Source organism: Lutjanus erythropterus, chromosome 1, assembly GCF_056507025.1.
Source record: "Lutjanus erythropterus isolate fLutEry1 chromosome 1, fLutEry1.hap2, whole genome shotgun sequence".
In the NCBI taxonomy this organism is placed as follows: Eukaryota; Metazoa; Chordata; class Actinopteri; order Lutjaniformes; family Lutjanidae; genus Lutjanus; species Lutjanus erythropterus.
In genome coordinates, this window is record NC_139317.1 from 38879824 (window position 1) to 38899611 (window position 19788).

At 41.0% G+C, this 19788-nt stretch overlaps 1 protein-coding gene across 1 annotated transcript in view; it reads left to right on the top strand.

Annotated features, from left to right (window-relative positions):
• The window catches only part of itfg1 (integrin alpha FG-GAP repeat containing 1), a 181913-nt gene that overhangs the window by 150074 nt on the left and 12051 nt on the right, over positions 1 to 19788 (top strand). Inside the window, exons 15-17 of the mRNA XM_084721305.1 lie at positions 6414 to 6538; positions 17473 to 17555; positions 18348 to 18465. Of these exons, the coding sequence (XP_084577431.1) occupies positions 6414 to 6538; positions 17473 to 17555; positions 18348 to 18465 (326 nt within the window). The remainder of the gene's footprint in view (positions 1 to 6413; positions 6539 to 17472; positions 17556 to 18347; positions 18466 to 19788) is intronic.

The following is a 19788-nucleotide window of genomic DNA, read 5'->3' on the forward strand; positions in this document are numbered from 1 at the left end:
ATAGTATTTGTAATTAATGATAAGGGGTTATATTAGCTTGTTCTATATAAAGTCCTTTGGCCACAGAGCACCATGAAACGTTTTGACATTCTCAGTTTTCCCCCATAGCTCCAGCTATGCGCAGGTATGACAGCTCCCTGTGTGTTTTTGTTCCACAATAATGAAATTTATTCAGTCAGTCTACGCATGGCAAGAGCCAAGATATGACTTTTGTCATCTCCTGCAGATTCAAAGCAGTGGGATGTGTGTGTTTTCATACAGTATATTAGAATACACACATTTTTGTTCATTTAGTTTTTTATATCAGACCGCAGGTGACCTTGGAACGAAACTTAAGGCTGCTGAAAGGAACTTTAATATTTTGTTGACTTTGGAGGCCCTGTGGACAAAAGTGGTGTTTCCTCCACAATAACCTCAAAGTATAACATAAAAAATACAGTCATCTAAACAGTGTCTCCTGCTTCTTTTTTAACTGGGTAATACAATTATGCCTGGGCAAATGTAAACATATGCTCTTTCGGTCTGCAGTAAGGACAATCTGACACGGTGGCAGGCATGAAGAATAACTATATAGAAAGAGTCAGACCTCTTGCTGACGATCTTGTTTACATAGGTAGATCACATAGAGGTATCAGTATTATTGAGATAGTTTCATAACCAGTTAAAAACTTCATTTAAGAATCTACAGCCATGCTTGCAGCTCTGAGACTGTACAGAGCTAAATGCTAACATGTTCACAATGACAGTGCTAACAGACTGACTTTTAGCAGGTATGATGCTTACCATGTTCACATTTGCTACTTCGTGCAAAATGCAAAGTAGTGCAGACACTGTTGGGAATGTTATTTTTGTCACTTTATAACCATCACCACCATGATATTTCACTGGATAAAAAAATTGACCTGCTGGTGGCACTGGAGTTGTTTGTAGTCATCCTCTGGGCAGTGTTACCAGTGTTGTTTGGGGTTGCATTGTGTTGGTTAAAATGGACTTGGCCAGATAGACAGAATTTTGGCTGTTTTGCCATAATTTAGGCTGGTTGTTTTGAAAAATGGCATTAAAAATTAGAGTATATATTTATAAATTGTATTTCTCAGTTATGCTAACATATCCAGTCACTATAAAGTCAACTTTGATATGAAATTATTTTGATTCATTCCACTGAGAGGAGATACGAATTATCATCATTACCCCCCACTTGAAGCTTATGAACACACACGCTGTAGTGTCTATATTTGTAACAGAAACCTCTATGTTTGCAACATGACATCATCATTAGCATTATTTTATTGTCCTTTTGAAAACCTCACCTCACCTTCTTCCTCTTCTTGTGTGTGTGGCGGGGGGGGGGGGGGGGGGGGGGGTTCTTGTTGCAGTCTACAAAGTTGGATAAAACCCATTATTTTTGTTATTTGTACTTAATTTTTCTGTATGTTAAAGACAGAGGGCAAAATGTAGCCTGCATTCTAGTGCACTTGTGAACACTTGAATTGTTGTATTATTATATGGCATATTGAAAAATTGTTTATTTGACTTCCTATTGCTTATGAATTCATTTGTTTTGTTTGTTATAGATAATATTTTGACTAGGATTTTTTTTTGTAATCAATTTGGGCTAATTCATAGCAGTTGTCGGGCTAAAAAAAAATCTAACCAATCTGACAACACTGTCTCTGTGCATTCAGTTGTTTTGTTTATTATTGATAATATTTGGGCTGGGTTTTTTGTTATTAATTTGGAGATTTTGATGGAAAACATCAAACCAGTCTGGGCAACACTGCCTCTGGGCATCATGAATGTGTGTCCTATAATTGTTGAATTATTCACTAAAAACTAAAATTGTAAACCTCATATTAATGCCAGAGAAAAGTCCAGTTTGTGGCAGTTATCTAATAGTTGATGAGATATTTTGGTCTGGATCAAAATGGTAGACCAAACAACTGACTGACCAACATTGCACCCATAGAGCTGTGCCATTAGCATGGCTAAAAAACAACAGTAACTGTCAATGTCATTTTGCATCTCTCCCTTCTTTTAGCTTTTCTCACTGAATTTACTAGATTGTCATTAAATATACTGAATAAAATCCCTTACACCACACTGCTTTCCACTTTACTGATCTGGTACATTTGTCCTACTCGCACACACACACCTCTCGGTAAATGTCAGACACACCAGGATTCATCTTCAATGCCTGTTAGAAGCCGGGGCTTTGTACTACCCTGAACAAGTCAATGTCTATGAAACTGTGCCCTGCTCTTCCTGGAAACAGCCAATATTTCTGTCTCTCTCCCCCTCTCTTTTGCTATCCGCGGTGTGCGATTAAGGCAATTATACTGCCTCTTCACAACACCACCACCCAGCACTGAAAAGCTAGAAAAACAGAATACATAGAGCAACTTCATGCAAGGGAGATTTAGAGAGATAAAGAGAGATGACTGATGAAAAGTTTTCTTTGGTGGTAGGTGGCAAAAGTCGATGGGTTCATTCAGCATTCAGGCTGACTGGAAACAAAGCCTGGACATTACAGCATCATGGACGGCCTTCTAATAAATACCAGCCACCACTGGTTCTACCTGTGTTAATTACTTACCTTCACCCACTTGCATTATGTTTTCGGGTTGTCTGTCTGCCCTGTTCTTGTGGCATACTATCACAATAATGTTTTAAGGCTTTCAGGGAATTTCTTCAAATTTGGCACAAATTTCCACTTGGACTTGAGGATTAACTGATAATGTGTTAATGCAGGTCAAAAAGGTCAAAGGTCAACTTTTCTGTGACATCATAATGTTCAACTCTCTAGCAGTCCTCTGTACTCCTCTGTAAAAATCTCTCTAAATGACAGACAGACAGCTCGTTTCTCACTGGAAATTATTCACTGAAATCATATTTATCAATATAGTGATGACTTCCATGTCACCAAAAAATTGCCCAGACAGGCATGGATGTAAACGGTAACTTTACTGGTTTGCAGAGGAATACAACTGCGAGGTGGTAACTCTAGTTTACCTGTACATGCAATGTTCTCAAGGTAAAATACCAGCAGTATTTGTACAATATAAAAGAGCATTTAAAAAGAGAACTACTGATCTGCAGTTAGCTGACCCAGGTTTAGCTGAAGTGCCCAAAAATGAACGGGACAAATCTTTTTTTTTAACCGAACTGAGGTTAGACTTAGATTTAAAAAAAAATCAAGGGAGAAGCAAAGCTGTTGTGCTCCTCTCGGCCCGCAATACGCAGTCCATCCACATTAGTTCTGATCACTGGCTGCCTCCAGGCTTTCTCTCTCTTCTTCCATCGCTCACGCTCTCTCCTTCCCTCTCTTTGTTTACCACGTAGAGGTTGATTTATGTCGGCTGCACTTGGCAGAGTTGGGTGGCGTGGGCGAGATACAGCAGCTGAAGGGGAGAGAGAGGGGAGACGAGCGGGAGGGAGGAGAGGAAGGGGAAGCGAAATGAGTAAGGCCAAATCGGAGTGATGTATCACGGGAGAGGAGGGAGAGAGATGAGCAGAGAGGAGGAAACGAGAGACTAAAGGGTTGGATGAGAATAGTAAGTAAGGAGGGAGAGGAGGAGGAGGAGGATGGAGGTTGTGTGAGGAGAAAGGGAGAGGTGTTGGACTGGCCTCAGGTGTCTCACTCTGATTTGTATCTTTTATGATGCGTCTTCATGTCAGAACACAAGGTCTCACGCTGCAGTCCCTCTGGCTCGATCGCTCCTGTTGTGCGTTTCTTCCTCGTCCCTCTCATTATGTTTACTTGTACCTTTTATCACTGACAGTCATGGTCAGGATAGGTCAAGATAGAGCTGATTGCATTACATTAAGTAAAACTTCAATGATTCCTTTGGGAGAGTGGGGTTGTTGCAGCTACAGTATCATAGGATAACTAAAGCAAACAAGGGTTATGTTTACTTACACAGCTGATAGTTCAGCCAGTTGTTGTGAGCAGAAAGTCTTTAAAGTAAATGTGCAAAGCTTCTGACTGCCATGTTCACATAATGTTTAAAGGGGCAGCAAATTTAGATTCATATTTATTATTCAAAATAATATTTTAAGGCTTCACAGTTAAGTGAAATATTATCATCATCACAATGTAGCCAAGTGAAATATCCAAAATGCAGAAGCACCAATTTTTAATGAAGGAAAAATATATAACAGAACAGCAGTATAATGAAATGTTGTTGTGCTCCAGAGATGCCCTGGCCTACAAATCTTGCTCTCTAGATTTAAGATGCAAAAAAATGTTTGGATCTGTCAGAACAATGGCAAAACTTTTTTTTTTTTTTTTTTTAAACCATATTGTGTAGCCTTATTTTTATTGAATTTTAAAATCTGGCTATGCATTGCTAAATATGAGAGAGTGACTGGGATCAGACACAAGGAGGGCAAGTGAACATTTATACATTTTTCCATACCCCAAAAAAGATTAAATTGTGAATAATTAAGCACTATTTTTGTTTTTTCACAGCAAATAGTTGGGTAAAAATCCATGTTACTAATTAAGGTCCCATTCCATTCAGGTCAAACAGAGTCAGAGTGCTGCTATTGTGCATGTTGGCTCACTGGAAAAGCTCTACTACAGTAAATGGAAATAGTTGGTAATACCTGTGTTTACTATTTCATATCAAGCTAGCTGCTGTGAAAAAGGTCGTTTTTATTTGTTTCGTGCCCCTCTGGACCACTATGAGTGATTCACAGGAAGCTATGACAGGGCAGTTTTTCTTCCAATGAGTTAAGAACGAGGGAAAAAAAAGAGTTCCATGACTCAGAAAACTGAGCAACTTGCCAAAAGCATGAAAATGTATTGGCACCACTCAGCCAGCCATAGAAGAAAATGCTGACCTCACACAAACCAATGCGTCATCAAAAATGTTAAAACAATCCTTTGTGTGCCAAAGTGCAATACAATAAAAGAAATGTATTACCTAATAGCTCTAAAACAAGACTAATAATCTTTAGCCACTTGAGTGGTTGTGTGAGGCTGTATACAGGCACAGTGGTGCTTTGAGCCAAGTGCTAACACTTGCATGCTAACATGCTCACAATGACAATCCTATGATGCTGATGTTCAGCCAGTATAATGTTTGCTGTGTTCATTTAGCATGCTAGCATTGTTTAGTATGTTAAAACTGTCATTAAATATACTGATATTTAGTCATAATACATAACAATTTTGACTTGATGATTGAGTTTAGCAATCATTAAAATTAAAATTCATCCTGAGCAGAACATGAATATCTGGGCCAAATTTTAATGGCAGTCCAACCAATAGTTATCAAGACATTTCACTCAAAGCCACAAATGTGAACTGTGTGGCTGCACAAGAGAAAAGTTCAAAGGATCTCCAAAGTCATATATCATCAAGGAAGCATGAATTCTGAACCAAATTCTGTTCCATCTATTGGATAGGTGAAAACTTTGACCTGCTGGTGGACTTAAGTCAAGAGAACACCAAGCACAAAGATGCATCCTCTCAGGGTTGTGCAATGTCCACTAAATTGGCATACAATGATGTCTACAGTGTAGCATCACAATGGACAATATTATCAATGCTGGGTCGAAAAGGGTCTTTGTTGTAGCACCACATGTCTGATTATAATTAAATACTTAATTGTATTTAAAAAGAAAATATTACAATATGACATGGAGTGCAGTGGAATAGCAGCAACAGCTTAGGTAACATCTCAAACCCAACCCACTCCCTCAAACACAGAAGGCTTTTGAATCACAATGTCGTGGAGGTAGAGGACTCAGTGGTTAATGATTGTCAGCCATCATGATGGACAGTAGCATTGTCCATTGGCCCAACCAGACATCCTCTGGCCTCCATAAATGTCAAAATATTATGACAATACGTTCAATAATTTTTGATATGTTTCACTAAAAAAACACCAATGACAACCTCATGGTGGCATTAGTGGTGTGCAGTGTTGGCCTAAAGGTTGACCGGAGGTGGTCATTCAGTCCCCTGGACAAGCAGGGAGAATCTGGATGGGTAAAGTGAAAGCCAGTGCTTGCCCCTCCCTCATTACCACTACAGAGGTACCCTTGAGCAAGGCCCTTAACCCTAACTGCTCCAGTAGAGGTGCTCAGTGGTAGGCAGGTCATACTGTGGTTGTACTGTGCAGCTTCCATGTGATCAGGGCATTTCTAAGAAAGTGAGCATTGCTCTCAGTGAAAACTCTCCTGAATAAATAGGGTGAAAAAAGTCTGATTTATGGTCTGGGGACCATTATTGTCTGTGCAAAAGTTTATGGCTATCCATCCAATAGTAATAGGGCCAAAATGTGTCTGAAAAACAAAACATCGGCGCACAATACCCTTTGAGATAGGCTCATTAGTTATCCTGACGTACTTATGTGTCCTTTTATAACATTAAAAATGGTCTTTTTTCTCTCCCTCTCTTCCTGCAGCCGGTCAGTTGAGCCAGTCGGCTCACTTCTCCCTCCAACTGCCCTACACTGTGCTGGGCCTTGGACGCAGCGCCAACTTCCTGGACCACCTTTTTGTCGGCATCCCCCGGCAGCCTGGAGAGACGGTGAGGAAATATGAGAGGGTTAGATTACCTGGACACTGCACAGCAGCCCTGTAGGAAGAGCCACAGGCTGAATGGTCTCACAGAATGTTTGAGGGAGATACACTTATAGAGGTGTGTGTGTGAGAGCTACAGCACACAGAGAAAAGGGAGTCGGTGTGCTGAACGGCAAAAAGATTTAAAAAGCCTCTTCAACCATCTGGGTGCAAATCGCATGAAAATGCTGTAGTTGTCTCATAAAAAGTATCTTAGAACATGTATAATACCACTCACATGTCAAATTAAGTCATTTCTGAGCACCCTCCTCTCTTGAATATAACAGTGTATGGCATGCGTGGCTGAGACATTTAATGTCTATGTAATAAGTCTGGGGAAAAAGGGGGAAAGAGACAAACAAAAATAGCCCCGGGATCATGATGTTAAGAACCAGAAAACTTTCCAAGAAAAGCATCAAACGGTGGACTAATTCATGGTAAGTTCAATTCATGCACATTTAAAGTCATAAGGAGAGAGCAAAATAGTTGTTTTTCTCCTGCAGCTCAGGCATGTCATAATAGGCTGGATGTAACAGATTTCTTCTGAGGACTGTAAGACTTGTTTGAAGCATATTTTGTGAAGATTCAGAGGAGGGATTTCCCTCCACGTGTTTTCTTATCAAATTAGAAATGCTGAACAGAAACAAGAGTTTTTCCCTAATCTTGCCGAAACATTTAATGGTTGGTTAAGGTTGTTTTTTTCTTATTTCAGCAGCAGCAGTTAACGCAACAAAATATGTGATAACTGGTGTTCATATCAATTGTCAAATGATTGTCTTCAGAATGTTTGCAACTGTGGGAGGCACATAACAAGAGTATGTGAGAAACCTGATGTCCAAAAATGTTGTTGTAGTTGTAGTTTTTCCCTTTCTTTTTTTTTATTTGTAAAAATGATTGATCAAGATGTATTAGCTTAACACAAAAACGGTTAAGACCCACACAAAGCTAATCAGTTCTTCATTCTCTCCAGTTTTCCACTGGAAGTCTTTGGTTTGCTCATTCATTTATGGATCCTGTTAATTCTCTGAAACACAAGTAGTCATTTCTTTTTGTTGCAGGATTTTCACAGTTTCATTTATTTGAATTATCACAGACAGACCTCTTTTTCTAAATTAAATCCTGCTTAATGAGGATACATTTTCTATGTTTTGGTAGCAGTTACTTGTAAAGAAGCATATTTTACAGCCCTCAGCGTTAGAAAAAGTCCAGTTTTAGCAGGATGATGGCACACTGAAGTTGTTTCACATGAACAGTGTCCTCAGAATCAGGTGGGGACATTGTCCTTTCACACCTGTTGCATTCAACAGGAGACTGTTCGTGTCAGACACTCTCAAACATATTGGCAATACTGTGTTTGGTTTAGGCGAGAGGTGGCACCTGCAGAGCTTTCAAGAGGAGCAGGACTCATCTGTAATGATGACATTACATGATGTTTTTGCATTGATATCAATACAAACTGAGTCTTAAAATGACCCTAAACCACAAAACTCCCTGTGAGGGAAAGTGGAGAAGGGTGATAGAAATGATTGACAGTGTGACTCCAGCCTGTCTGTCTGGCTTTGTGGTGCACTGGGATTTAATAACTGAACAATGAGCAGGACACACACTTTACTTTCTGTGAATGTGAGGAAATCTGATGTTTTCACACCACAGATGGCAAAGTACGGCATTAAAACATGAGGTAAAAATGAGACTCAAGTAGGCTGATAGCTTATATGGAAGCTACACACTGTCCAACATCATCAACATACCCACTTGCTCATTATGAATCCACTGGACAGTGACCTGCTCTATTCACACATTGGCTCACAATGACTTTGGACCAGGGAGCTAGCAGGTTTGAATATGTTTACTGGCTTGTGCAACTGATTTGGACATTTGAGTTCTCACATACAGCTCGTCTGGGTAATGTCTAGATAAGTGCAGACTCACAGTGCATGTGTGAAAGGACTTGAGGCACATAAGGCAGCAATGGGCAGTACAATAGAGGTAAGACAAGGACAGACACAAATATTTTTAAAGATCCCATTCAGTGAAAATCATGTTTTTAACCATGTTAACATGTCCATGTAGTAACACCATGTCTGAGCTTCTCTTGCTTTGAAACTGCAGGGAGCAAGGGCAGTCTCAAAAAAACGGATTTTGCAAGGCTGAGTATATGACATCATAAACCTACAGAGCCAATCCTGTCAATTTAGGGGGTGGAGCTATACACATAATTAACAGCGATGCCCAGCCCACAGGAGAGGCCAGATGTCGAAGTTAGTCGTGTAGTTATCATGATTAGCAAGGACAACAGAGGAGAAGTCAGGTGCAGCTATGTAGGGGTAGAGGTTGGGGTTGGGACTGTGGAGAGGGTGGGGACTATTTGCATATTCATGAATCCTTAAATTCTAGATGAAGGCAATGTGTAGAGCTATATATAAGCCACAAGGTATTTGAACTTATTTTGCAAAAAAAAATACATATCGGACAATTTATTACTTACAACTACTACTAAAAACCTTTATAAAAACAATGAAGGAACGACAGGTCAATGCATCTTAACACACACTTGTGATGACTACTCTTCCCATGAACTCTGTATTTCCTGAAGGTATTGTTTCCAATAAGAAACAAGCTAGACTCTTAGTGTCATATTCTTGCCACTTAACCTTCTGCTTCCATTTGCAAATTTCCATTGCCAGTTTGTTTTTTATTGTCCACCTTTTGTGTTTATGGTTCTTCTGTAAGGATAGCGCCTTAGCAGTGTGAGCAGGCTCAGTAAATAGGATGGGTATTGAGGACCTGTACTAAATTGGTACCAGTTCCTGACTGATCAGTGCCGAAGTATTGATAAGCTCCCAGACCAACGGTGCAACTATTGGTATTTATGTAAAATTAATTCACTCCAAAGGCCACATTCAGACAGAATCAGGCATTGCAGCAATAAGTCACATGGTTCTGTAGCAGTGTGGGTTTTTTTTTATTTATGCTTAGAACATAACCGTTATGAAACAATCATGAAATAATGTTTTATTTCTCTGATTCAGCTGTGTTTTTCCTGTTCAGTCTGTACCCTGCAAACTGCACACTCTCTCTCCCCTCTGTCTCTCTCTCAAACACATTGACACAAACCAAAGGAAGCGTCCTGGTTTCGCTTTTAGGCAGCATAAACTGCAGCCAGATGCAGATGTCAAAGCTTGGTACACAAAATAAACCAAACAAGGACACAACTGGAAGAGATTCTTTCTCCAAAAGTTGGTTCTTTCAACTTTTCCTCTTTCAGCATCTCCTCCTGCTAACGCGGCCATGTGAGTCAAGACGACAGAGACAGAGAGAGCATGAACGTAGCAGTGAAGTGCATTGTGTCAACAGTTTAGGCATATAATAAATGCTGCAACTCCTCATGACCCAAGCCAAGTTCCTGTATTTTACACTTTGTTCCAAAGTAGCAACAGGTTCAACACAGGCTCAGTTAAGGTGGACTGACTTTTAAGGTGGACAAGGCTATTCTCATTTTAGTGACAAGATGCTTCTCCTTTGCACAAGAGATGACCATAGCCCTTAACTACAGTTACCAGTAGGGACGCACCGATCGACCAGCCAGAGACCGGAACCGGCGGTCAGCGTCACATATCCGATTCTGTGCCCACACACGAGTCCTGCACCATGGTCACATCATGCACGCAGCAGACAAACTGACCATGATATTACACCCACCACAGCACTAATCACAGCTACACATACCCGGACACATCAACAACAACAACAGCCTGTGTTGATGTGTCTCCTAAAAAATTTTCTCATCCAGACTTGTTTATCTTCTGCGTTTGTTTGTCTCACGGCAAAGTTTTACTACAGCAAACTGTTGCACCGCATTTGTCTCCAGTTTGTTTACATCCGCTTCCACAGGAGATGATGTGAAATCGCATCCCATGAAATCCTGCAAGATTCCATGATCTCACAAAATTGCGTTCCCCCTATTCATAATCTAAATATAAAACTATAATAAGGCCTGGTTGTAACCTGGAGGACTTTGGAGAAAATTAAAATAGTATTTAATTAATATTTAATAGTCAGTGTCTTATTATGAACATCCAATTTAATTTTTACAAGAAAAGTTGCAAAAATGTTTGTGAATGCTGTTCATTACCGTTCTTAGAAAGACTGAAAGTTGGAATCTGACAAAATCATCACATTTTTACATCTTTATGTCACGTCTTTTCATCAAATTATGAAAAGCAGTGATAATGCATTGATAAGGATCAGTATCCATATCAGTATTGATAAAATCCTAATGACACCATCCCTGCAGTCAAACCGTAATACAGTAGCCCAGACATATTAGTAGCCAGCCAATGCACTGTCCGTTGTTTATGCAGAATGTTGAACTAAAAGATGCAAAAGAATTGGGATGTTTGTGGCACTATATCATTGTGGAGAAGGCTCGTAGTATGTAGATGAAGTTTACATGGAATATTTGGTGAACAGAGAGTAACTGTTGTGGCTACATGCCATTGGACCATGGTTAATATCGAACCCTGTAAGAAGTTTCCTTTGCACACCTAGTAATTAAAGAGAAGTAGAAAGGTTGGGAGTTGAAATATCCAACACACACTTGGCTTAATGGCAGATATATTACACATTCAGCTTATAATGTACTGTATGGAATGATTGATGACATCACCTGTGGGATTAATAAAGGTGCTGCGAGCTTCCTGCTAGAACAGAAACATCAGCTCCCCACATCTTTACTTTGAGCTTCAAACACATCTTTGTTCAACAACCCTAAGAGTAGAGCAGTGTGTGCCTCCTGTCATACTACAAGCCAGCGTTATATTGATATCGTAAATAATTGATTGGGTTTATGTTTTTAATCTATTCGTCACCCACATTTCTACACTGCACTACTTCAAATGTCAGCGCTCTTCAGCTCAGCGCTCACACTATCTCCACATTCATCTCCATCTCCGTTTTCTCTCTCTGTCGCCTTGCACTTGTCACACTGAATATTAGGCACGACAGGGCCCTTTTTTCCCCCTCCCGTGTGGTACCAAGATCTTCGTCAAGCAGCTGATTAGAATTGTAGATGGGTCGGTCCGTGACTCAGAAGCTGTAGTGCACCAAGAACACTCATCTCAAACAAGCTGCTTTGTTGTCCCCTCTCTGCACACTCCTTTTTCTTATGCAAAGAAATGTGATCATATTTTTCCCCCCATTTTTCCTCCTCCTCACCATTCCTTCTACAAAGTGAATTAATGAATGCCTAAAGATGCGGCCCATTGTGCCGAGTAGATTTTTTTTTACCCAGAGGGACTAGGGAGGGGAGTAACTCCATCAGATCTACCTGTAATGAGGAGGAGAAACATTGGAAAGCTCCTTAGGAAAAAAAGGAAAAGGCTTAGAAATCTTGACCGCTACATCACTCCACTCACTCGGCAGGTTTGGATCTTTCTGTTTGTCAAATCTCCTTATCTATCTATCTCTCATTTTTATTTTCTTTGGCTCTCTCTCCATATCCGTCCTTCTCCCATTCTCTCACTATCCCCCTGCTGTGCCCTTTACAATTTTCTCCTGCACAATGAGAGTGTGTGCCTGCTGTTTCACAGAAGGAGAGGTTTTGTAAAAATCTACTTGGATATCTTCCATCTTCTGTCCAATCATTCCTCTCCTCCCCCCCTCCCTGTCTTTTTCTTTTGAGTCTCTCTCCTCCTGTTCACTTATCTTCCACCCGGGGGATTCCCTTTGCTGCTCAAAGTGGTTTGCTTCACTAATCAGTCCCCTACTTGTCACTCTCGCTCTCTCTCCATCTCCCTCACCCTCCATCTCTGTATCTGTCTCCCTCGCTCTCTCATACTGTGCCAGTTTCCCTGGCTTTGAACCAGAGTGTCTCTCTTTCTCTCTGAAGACTTGGGAACACTTTTCTCTTCCAAACAGCCAGATCGGATCTGCTCCCAGGCAGCACTAGTGGAGGCTGACTCGTCTCCAGCTCCGCTCCCCCGCCAGTTGCCACACCGACGGCAGCGCTTTCCAAGAGCTAAGCGACAATGGCTTGCGGCGAGAATGTGCTCGTTATGTAAAAAGCGATGTCGTTGTTGCATGCTCATTCGAAATAGCTGCGAGATGTGGTTCCTCTCGATTGATGAAGAAACAGAGAGCCACAATTAAAGAGCAGTGGTACTCCCAGATTCTGCCAAATGTAGAACTGGAAATGTTTCCTCGCAGCTACAAGCATGATTACAGATTTTAAGTCATTAATATGAAATCTCTAAACTCTTAACCCCTAATGAGCCCGAGCACAACCTTGGATGCCAGACGAGGGGCTAAATAAAGACACAAGGATATATTGGACTCAGAAAAAGGTGAAAAACAACAGAAACTGATGATGGTAGTGGGCTTTTCTAGAAATCAAATCACTCTGTTGCATACAGAGGTTAAATACAGTGTGTGTCAGTCTTATGTCAGATGTCAGCCTTGGCTGTTGAGCCTTAAGGCGGCAAGCTACTAAAAATGCAACTTGAACTTGCAAAGTCAAACTGCTGTCAGACACAGTGCTGCAAGCAAATGTTTTAAAACTCTGTGGTAGTTTAACTCTGTGTCTCAACAGTCACTGCCTGTCCAGCTTAACACCCACATGCCAAAATCCTTTTCACAATTATTAACTATGAATGGATGAATGAAGAAAAAGGAATGTGATGTAAAAAAAAAAAAAAAACAAAAACATGCAGCCTTAAGGACACCTGAAAACCTTTATTATTTATGTCAGAATTTACTGGCAGGCAAATGTGACAGAAGTGTGTTTTGGGGTGGATGGTATGAGGTCTCATCTGGAGCTTTTCCATTGCCATGTTTGGTCACACTTGGACTGTGCCTTGCTGATTTGCATTTCCACTACCGCTTATAACATGCCAAACTATGCCGAGTTACACCTGAGACGGACCTTCTCTGGAGTGAGGACAAAGCAAGCCCAATACACCTCCAAGAGAGCTATGGCCAACCCAGGGTGACCCCCCTTTCTCCTCCTCAAACAAGCGTGTTGGGAGACTCAAGTCAAACGTGTGCAGGAGACCAGAGAAAAATACATTTTGAAAAGTTTGTGTCCAGCTTTCCATATTTTTTCAGCTTTTGAACTCTGAACTGAATGTCTGAGGTTTGAAGTTGAGTTTCTCTTCTGTCACTGTTTGTACGTTCAGGTGTCTGCTTTATTTTACTGTTACATGTTCATTTTGAACCTTAGAGGAGTTGTGTTAACTATAGTGTTGATGAAACCCAACATTTCCATTTTCCACAAAATAATGGTGGACTTAAATTGTGAGGAATTTATAAGAAACAAATCTTTTTTTTTCCCCTGTTTTGCAGCCGTTTGACTCTTGAGCTTTGTTGGGCTTGTCTTCAGTTACAAGTGTCAAACAGCCAGTCTTGTTGTAATGGAAAAGCAAATCCTGCCAGGCTAGCACATTTATATGGAAAAAGGGGCATTCATCCACTTCAAGCATTAACGTCCTAGAGATTTCTAAATCTTAACATAGAGAATATTCAAGAAGATTTCACTCAACCCTCTTGTCCAGCAGCAGGTTCCAGATGTGGTTTTAAGTTTTGTGCCGTCTTTAAGATACCCTCTTGCATACTAATTTGTGTTTAAAGGCCCTGCACATCCACATTCCTTTCATGCTGGCAAATGAGACCCATAATCAGGTCGAGGTTGGGTGAGGATGTGTTTGGAATTACATGATGTGACCAAACTCTAGTAGGGCTTTAAAATACATTGATATTATAACGACATTGTGATATGAGACTACATATTAACTTAGATTTTGGCAGTCGTATCATGACATGGCATAAGTATTGTCTTTTCCTGGTTTTAAATACTTCATTACGGTAAGGTGATATAATTTTCTGAACTTACCAGACTTATCTAGCCACTCTAATATTTCCCTTTACTCACTTGGTCATTATATCCACAGTACTGGTGTTAATATTTTGTGGAAGTACAAGTAAGCATCTCTGCAATAATGTTACAGTATTGATATCGAGGTATTTGGTCTCATGATATTTGATTTTGTGCATATCACTTAGCCCTAAACTGAATTGTACATGGTAAGTGGAGTGAATTTATACAGCACTTTTATCCAAAGTGCTCTACCAACAGATGCAACATAAAATAACAGGGAGACTGAAGGAGCTGTCAGTCAAACACAACCTGTGCACGCCCACACAGTGTAATTAGTCAATATAAATGAAAACACCTGCATGGGTCAACAGTGGGTGTGCAAGACCTTTAAAGTGACAGTGTGGTGAATAACTACATATCCATAGAAACACACTGCTCCCCCAGTAGACACCACTTCTCTTCTGTTATTACTGTGGTGTTTTTATCAGTTTGAGAAAAAAAATACAGTATTACATTATCATGACTGACTTGGCAGAGAAGACAAGTGAAAGTATGATTGTACATGACTGTCAATTGTCTATCCATTTGGGAAATAATTTAGTTTAAATTAATGAATCTAGCCAACCTGGCACCTGGGATCTCTGTTTGTTTTTGATTTCCAAGGGGCGCAGACCAAAATGAATCTGGATGCAGCTGACCTTTTAAGTCCCTCACCCCTGCTTTTAGCTCTTTGCACTAATAGCAGTTAAGCAAACTTGATACCTCGTTGAAATTTCTCCTTTACTAAGACGGGTCTATCTGGATGCTTACAGAGTACAAGACACACCCAGTCTACTTCATGACAAACCCACTTCACTGCACAACATACCTCCTGACATAACCTCCTGAATTTACATACTTATTTAACCCCAAATCATAATAGCAAAATTGTCTTTGTGCAAAACTTGTAGTTGGTTGGCTAAAGGTAATCAAACTTCAGCTGTTTTTGGGGGCCTACTAGTAGGCGCCCTGTAGTACTCTGTATCCACAGAGTGCACTGCCTGCCTTTTTCCTATGAAAGCAACACACAGGGTCACATCTTAAGTTCGCTAATATTATCAAAAGGCTAGCCAGCTAGCTAACTTATGATTGATGCAGATTAACCAGCTAGTTAGCTAGTGTTTTGCTAACCTTAGGTAACTTAAGATGTCAATATATGTAGCTTTTACAGGTCCCCTAGAAACACCTTTCAGCCACCTTCAAAATTTTAGAATTTGTTTTTGTTTTCAGTACAGACAAGCCAAGCACATAGCATATCTAAGTATAGAAAATAGGAAAGGAGAAAGTTGACCAAGGTACCAAGCTTGCTCAACTGTCATTGGAGTGCAATGTGAAAAGGGGTGGGAGAGCGGGACTTAGGAAGGGTCAGTTTGGTAGACCCACTATCAGTTGACTGGTATATCTACGTAATAGATAGAAAGACACTCATTAATGTGGATAAAGGAAGTGCAGGGACTCGATTAGTGCAGCGGACTTGGAGACAGATTACCCAGCCAGACGAGCCGGACCGCGATCACAGAAGACAGCCGGGATAAGAGCTAAGCTAACTCGGCTTAGACCTGAGATCAGGTCTCAACCTGAGAGAGATACATTGTTGTCGACCCACTTTGATTCTGCATCAGCCCACATTCTACTTCTAAAACCCTGACATAACAAATGCAGACGCAGTGGTATCTAACAAGTTAGGCCAGAGGTAAAGTTACTACAGCTAGTGTTAGTTAGCCAGACATACTAACATTTGCAGCTTATGTTAGAGCAGATGAAGACAATTTAACCCATTCACCACACATGTGCACTTGTGTTTCACGTTTTTTAAGAGTGTAGCTCTTCTCAGAGCCTCCTGCACACCACTTCAACATGTCGAGAAATGGAAAGCTTGACAGCTGTAGTTAGCATTGCTAAGCTATGATTGGACAGTTGTTGTTTGAAGGTGGGACTTAGTGAAGAGTCAATTAGAGCAACAAAACGTGGTACAGCACTTGATGATATATGTACATTCGGTCCAGTTTATAGCAGGAAAAAATTGAGGCCTGATCACAAACTTTCTCAAATTATAGTTAAACAGTGCACTAAAATATGTTTCACAAACATTTGAGGCGAGAAATAGAACTGTGATTCATATTTGATAAGCACTGTTTGACAGTTATATCTGAGATTTGTGAGCCTGGTGTGTTGCATTTGAAATGTGTGACATCACCGTGACTTTTCCAATCAGTCAGTCATCAAATCAGTCAGTCATGATATCAAACCTGCCCCATATCAAATAAATGGCCGTGATTCACCCAAAGAGATCCAGGATGGGTGGAAATCTCTCTGAACGGGAGGGTGGCCAGACATATCTGCCAGAGCAAAAGAAACATGAGCTCACAGATTCATCTGGTTTCAGGGTGAAATTTAACAGGAGGTGGCGCACCAAACACTTTTTACAGTGAAGTATGTTTCTGTTTCCATCTTAGTCCTCATGTACAACTCTATTGCATGAATTTATGTTGTAGAGCATCCTGGCACTCAGACAGTGGTTCAAGTGTTCTGCCACAAGTTCTGTCAGACGTCAGTGCTCCTATGATGAGTTAAGTTACTGGATGAGAAAAGATGATGTATATTTTACCACAACAGAGACTGAGATTATAACTTGCTCTGCAGATGGCTCTCACACAAAGCCAGAGAAAAACTTAATCACACATTCAAATATACACACCCATATGCACGCAGGCTAGGAAATCTGTGTTGCTCCCCGCAGTCAAGGGTAATTTATTTCAAGTAGCAGGTTGTCTGTGTCTTAAATGCACTTCTTAAAATAGCCTCTCCACAGCAGCTAAGGAAAAACATGGGACCCCATTATTCTGCCCCAGAAGACTTAACATACATATTCTGAGTGTGTGTCTGTGTCTCTGTGGAAATCTGCATGTGATTGCATATACAGTATTGTCATCATAATGTATTACCATGTATGTGCACAGCCTGTTCATGTGTTTTCCCTATCTTTCCAGGAGATAAGGAAGCAGGAGTGGACAGCCATCATTCCTAACTCTCAGCTCATCGTCATCCCCTTCCCACATGATAAACCCCGCAGGTATGCAAACACAATATCGTAGATATAATACAGAAAAAATGCACCGTAATTGCCCTTTTTGTTCACAGCAGTATAAATTTGATGGGACGCTCGTTGAGGCTTGTTGCCATGGATACCATTCAACACTTTTAACGCCCTCATCTGATGCGGCTGAATGACATGCTTAAGTTCATGTTACCTCAGCTCAATAGTATCACACAGTCGAGGCACACGCGCGCATTATCTCGAACCTTGCGGCATGTGTTCTCATGTTATCATGATGTTGTTCACATGTAGCTCAAACCCCAGGAGGAGCTCCAGATGGCTATTCAACACACATACACACACCCTCCTCCACATTGCCACATAACACTTATGTCCTCACCAGGCTTGCCAGACATGACAGCACAGACACACACCAACATACACACCATGAGTGGAATGAGATCTAACCAGGAGAGCCAGGTGTCTTGGTATTCTTCTCACATACAGCCAAAGATAACAGATTGTGAGATGATAAATTTAATATATCAAAGTGGTGGGATTTCTGGAGATGCATAAAAGTTCTTGCAGTGCTTCATTCTATTCGGCTGTGACAAGAAAGTGAATGAAAGAGATGTTCATTTATTTATTTTATCTTAATTAGGACATGCTCTCTGCTAATGTTCACCATTTGGTAATTACATTGTTTTTCTGTCAAATAAAACTACGAGGAAACATAAAACAGCATATGGCAAGCCTTAATTCTTTTCATACTCTCTCTCTCTCTCACACTCTCTCTCTCTCTCTCACACTCTCTCTCTCTCTCCTTAGCTGGAGCGCTAAGTTGTACCTGACTCCTAGCAACAGCGTGCTGCTGACGGCCATTGCGCTGATCGGAGTGTGCGTTTTCATCCTCGTCATTATTGGCATCCTCCACTGGCAAGAGAAGGTCAGGACACACGCACACACACATACAATGGTGTAGTTAACGCTGGCCTCTTCGCGGTGATTTACTGCTTTAGAGTGTGTGAGTGTGTGTGTAAGAGAGAGAGCAGATTGGTCACAACCAGCAGCAGATGGGTCTCACTGTCCCTGTCCTGTAGTCCTCTAGCCTCCCACGGAGACACACATGCACTCTCTTTCTCTCTCTCTTTCTCTGCCTCTGTCTTTCTATCTCTCTCTCTCTGGGCCACAACCTGGAAGGACGTTCAGCTGTAATTGCCTGCTTCTGGCCTTTCAGCGTGGCAGATCTGCCATTCCTTACTGCTGTAAATATGCCCTCCAGGGAGTTGATGTACGTTTTCACGTGTTTCAGCCATACACAGTGTATCAGTGGACAGAGCCAGTGTGAAGTCACCCATTGGTTTGGTCGCTTTCTTGTTTTTTTTGCAACCAGAGCATGTGCAGTACCAACGAGACCATGGATCATGTACTGGAACTTGAGCCGTGCTTGGTTTTTGAACATCCATTCAGCAGGAAATAATGGTGGCCTGCCTGGTCGCAATATTTCTTGTATTACAACTAAACAGTACACTAAAACATGTTTCTGGAAGGATTTTAAGTGAGAAATAGGTAATGTAGTAACAAAGTCTTGATCCATATTTGATCAGCACATCCTAATTTTACTGTATGATCTTAGTTTTGTGAGGCTCTGCTGGAAAATGGAAACACAGTGGCTTCCTGGTCACTGTCAGGCCGCAATGTTTCTCATTTTGGGGCTGGGTTCATTGAAAAATGTTCAATACCAATATCGATACCATGGCTTCAATACCGGTTCCTGAACAATATTTTTTCAATACCAAATCCATTTTAATAAAAAGGAAATTACATTGCAGATTACGGTACAGTTAATATTCCCTTTAAAAGTGGAAGCTGTTCAAAGACCTGGGAGCAGCTAGAGGAACCATTTTTACTCTGCACACTTTACTCAACCTGGGTACACACACATATTACAGTCACAGCGAAATGTAACCCGGCGTAGCATGGTCAAGGACACAGAGATTATTTAACAACAATTCTTGCAAATGTGCTTTTCTTCTTTGAATTGTTTCCTTTTCATCTTCACTCACTGTGGTGATGCTGTCTGCCGGGCTGAGCGGTGCAGTAAGTTGCTGGCATCATCTCCAAGCCATCTGCCATGCAAGTGTGTGCGCTTAATGTGTGCCTGTATGTGTGTGCGTCTGTGTGCGGGATGGCATGTGTGCATGGTTACACACACACAAGCGCTCTAATTGCCCTCTTTTTGGGATCTGTGGGCGTGAGCATCGGCTTC